This window comes from Penaeus japonicus, unplaced genomic scaffold (genome assembly GCF_977035675.1).
Source record: "Penaeus japonicus unplaced genomic scaffold, GWHDUDI00000001_assembly GWHDUDI00000001, whole genome shotgun sequence".
NCBI lineage: Eukaryota > Metazoa > Arthropoda > Malacostraca > Decapoda > Penaeidae > Penaeus > Penaeus japonicus.
Window position 1 is genome coordinate 52,681,655 of NW_028234403.1, and position 2,500 is coordinate 52,684,154.

Here is a 2,500-nt window from a genome sequence, read left to right on the forward strand (position 1 = left end):
GGCATTTGCAAAACATATTGCTCATGATATTGCCATAGCTTTTGTATCCTAATATTTTACAGTTATTTGCCCTTAATAATGTTTTTTCCCCATATTATTATTATTATCATTAATTTTTTTTTAAAATTCATTAGCCATTGCAATCCTTTTCCAGTGGCTAAGTGAATGTAATATGAAAAATTATGAAATATTGATTCAAGAGATTTGACCCATGTTTAGACTTAGATGTAGTTGAGGTGTTAACACACAGCCTCATTAAAAGAGAATTACTTAAGTTGTAGCTTAAGTCTGTGTACGTGAGGAGATTTTTTGTGGTTCGCTCTACAAATAAAACAATTCTTAACTCTATTTTCTTTTGTCATCCCAAGGCTTGAAGAATGGAAGTATTGGTGAATATTGGAAGATAAGAAAATCTTAATGAGTCGGAAGATTAGAAGCACTGGCCGGGTTTCTTTGGGGAACATTGGAGAAGAACTGTTGGCGAAGACAGAACAGGCTGACAATATTCACCACTGTTGTAATAAGCAAGAAATGGAATGTTTCCAAGCATATGAAGATCTCACACTAGAATTTTGTGAAGCTTCAAGGGAAATTGGAGAAGTAATGAAGATGGCAGTTGGTTTGAAGAAGGAAATAAGGCGGGTAAAAGGGTAACAGCAGAAAAAACAAGGGAAAGCAGTAAGGAAGGGAAGTTAAGTTGAAGCAAAGTCGCAAAAAACTGGGTCAAGACGAAGGAATGCAAGAGTTTTCTCAGGTCAAAAGGGCGTATGGTCAACCCGAGTCTTCCTTGTTGAACACCACATCATCATCCTCATCCTCACAGGGGAAGTGTCAGTACTGCCATGAGGTAATCCTTCGTCTCATTTGTGTTGGAAACCCTCAGATAACAGCCTCTTTTCTCTCAAGATTCTCACTTCCATGTAGACTCGGATTTTAGCACTTTTTCTCTTTTAAAAAGTTCATGGAGAAAAGAATATCTCTTTTGTTTATCTTTGGGGAACAGGCTCACCTTAAGTTTTTGATAGTTTCATCAAATCCCTTCCAATCACTTTTTTTTCTTTACTTTATTTTCTCAAGTTTCATCTTTTTGGGGAGGCCAGTATTTACTTGTTAGTGTGAAGCTTCTTGTGCAGCAAAGAGCTCAAGTGTAGAGATCTTGATATCTAACTCAAGGAAAGTTACATATCATTTCAATGAGCATGGACTTTCTGGATTCCAACTGCAAAGAAAGCTTTGGTTCAGTCAAACCTTTGCGACAGATCACCACCGAGATAATACATGAATCATACAGTGGAACTTGTTCTTTTGTATTAATTAACTACAATACAATAAGGAATTGCCTTTTTACTGCTGGATATTGGGCAGTTAACCCAATCCCGACGGGCCCGGTGATAAGTGGAAACCCCCTATGCCGGGCCTATGCAATATTGCATTGGGAATGTCACACTGGTGTGTCACCCTGTCATCAGGCCTTTAGCTGTGTCACACGGGTGTGACGCACTGTCATCATAGGGTTAAGTAGAGCAATGTCCAATAGAAGTTGGTTGAGTGGCATTTCCTTCCATTGTATTGTGGTTTTATTAATATAACTAGTTTTGAAATGAAGAAAGAATATTGCAGCCAAGAAAGTGGATGGGGTTTCTGTTAAATGAAGAACTTCCTTTTCAGGTGTCCTCTTTTTTTTAATGGTTTTGCTATATTCATGATTTCACATTCCATTGATGACGAGTGAAATCTGGATGATTGTTTTGTTGATCTTCAAACTGATGACATATATCAGAGTTTTTATACTGTTAAGTAATATCTGTGGTTTACTGTCGATTACATTTTTCCAGTCAGCACATTCACTCATCTTTTAGAGCAGCAATTTTCAACTTTTTTAAACATGCATAACACTGGACAGTCACTAAAATTGCCAAGGTACATGTTAGTTTTATAATGATATGTTATGAAAAATACAACAAAAAACAAATTCATGTAATTTGTAAAAGTTGAATTACAAAACATTTTGATAAAATCATTCAGCTACAGGATAAAAATCTGTAATACTACATCATTCATAAACACAACAAATAACATTTAGAGCTAATATTTATATTTACTTTTTTCCCCTTTTTTCTAGCTTTTCAACTGTCCCCTAAAAAAAACTGAAGCACAGAGTTTGAAAACTGCTGTTCTAGAATATAAAATGTATTGTGATCAGACAATAGCTGACAGATAAGTATATCTATAACCTTTTACCTTAATGAATGTATTGTTGATGCAATTTTTATTGATAAAAAAAAGTTCTGTTAAGAAAAATATATCCAGATTTTGGAAAGTTGACATCCACATAGATATTGGAGTAGAAAATATGAATGTAATGTAGGTCTCACAGGTATAAACAACAAACCTGTGTTGACTTAGGTACAGGTATATTTCTTTTTTTTGGCAAAAACTGTATACAGCAAATAGGCCTAGTCTTGAACTTGATAGACATGCATGAAGAGCATAGACATTG

The 2,500-nt window shown here is 35.1% G+C and overlaps 1 protein-coding gene across 2 annotated transcripts in view; it reads left to right on the plus strand.

The window, feature by feature from the left end:
- The window catches only part of LOC122267864 (uncharacterized), an 18,744-nt gene that overhangs the window by 15,102 nt on the left and 1,142 nt on the right, over positions 1 to 2,500 (plus strand). The window contains exon 8 of one of the 2 annotated variants that reach the window (XM_043038045.2): positions 369 to 2,500. This exon is cut by the window's right edge and continues 1,142 nt beyond it. In XM_043038045.2, the coding sequence (XP_042893979.1) occupies positions 369 to 418 (50 nt within the window). In that variant the 3' untranslated portion in view covers positions 419 to 2,500. Of the gene's footprint in view, positions 347 to 368 lie in introns of those variants that run through there. The other variant, XM_043038046.2, reaches the window with a different exon arrangement.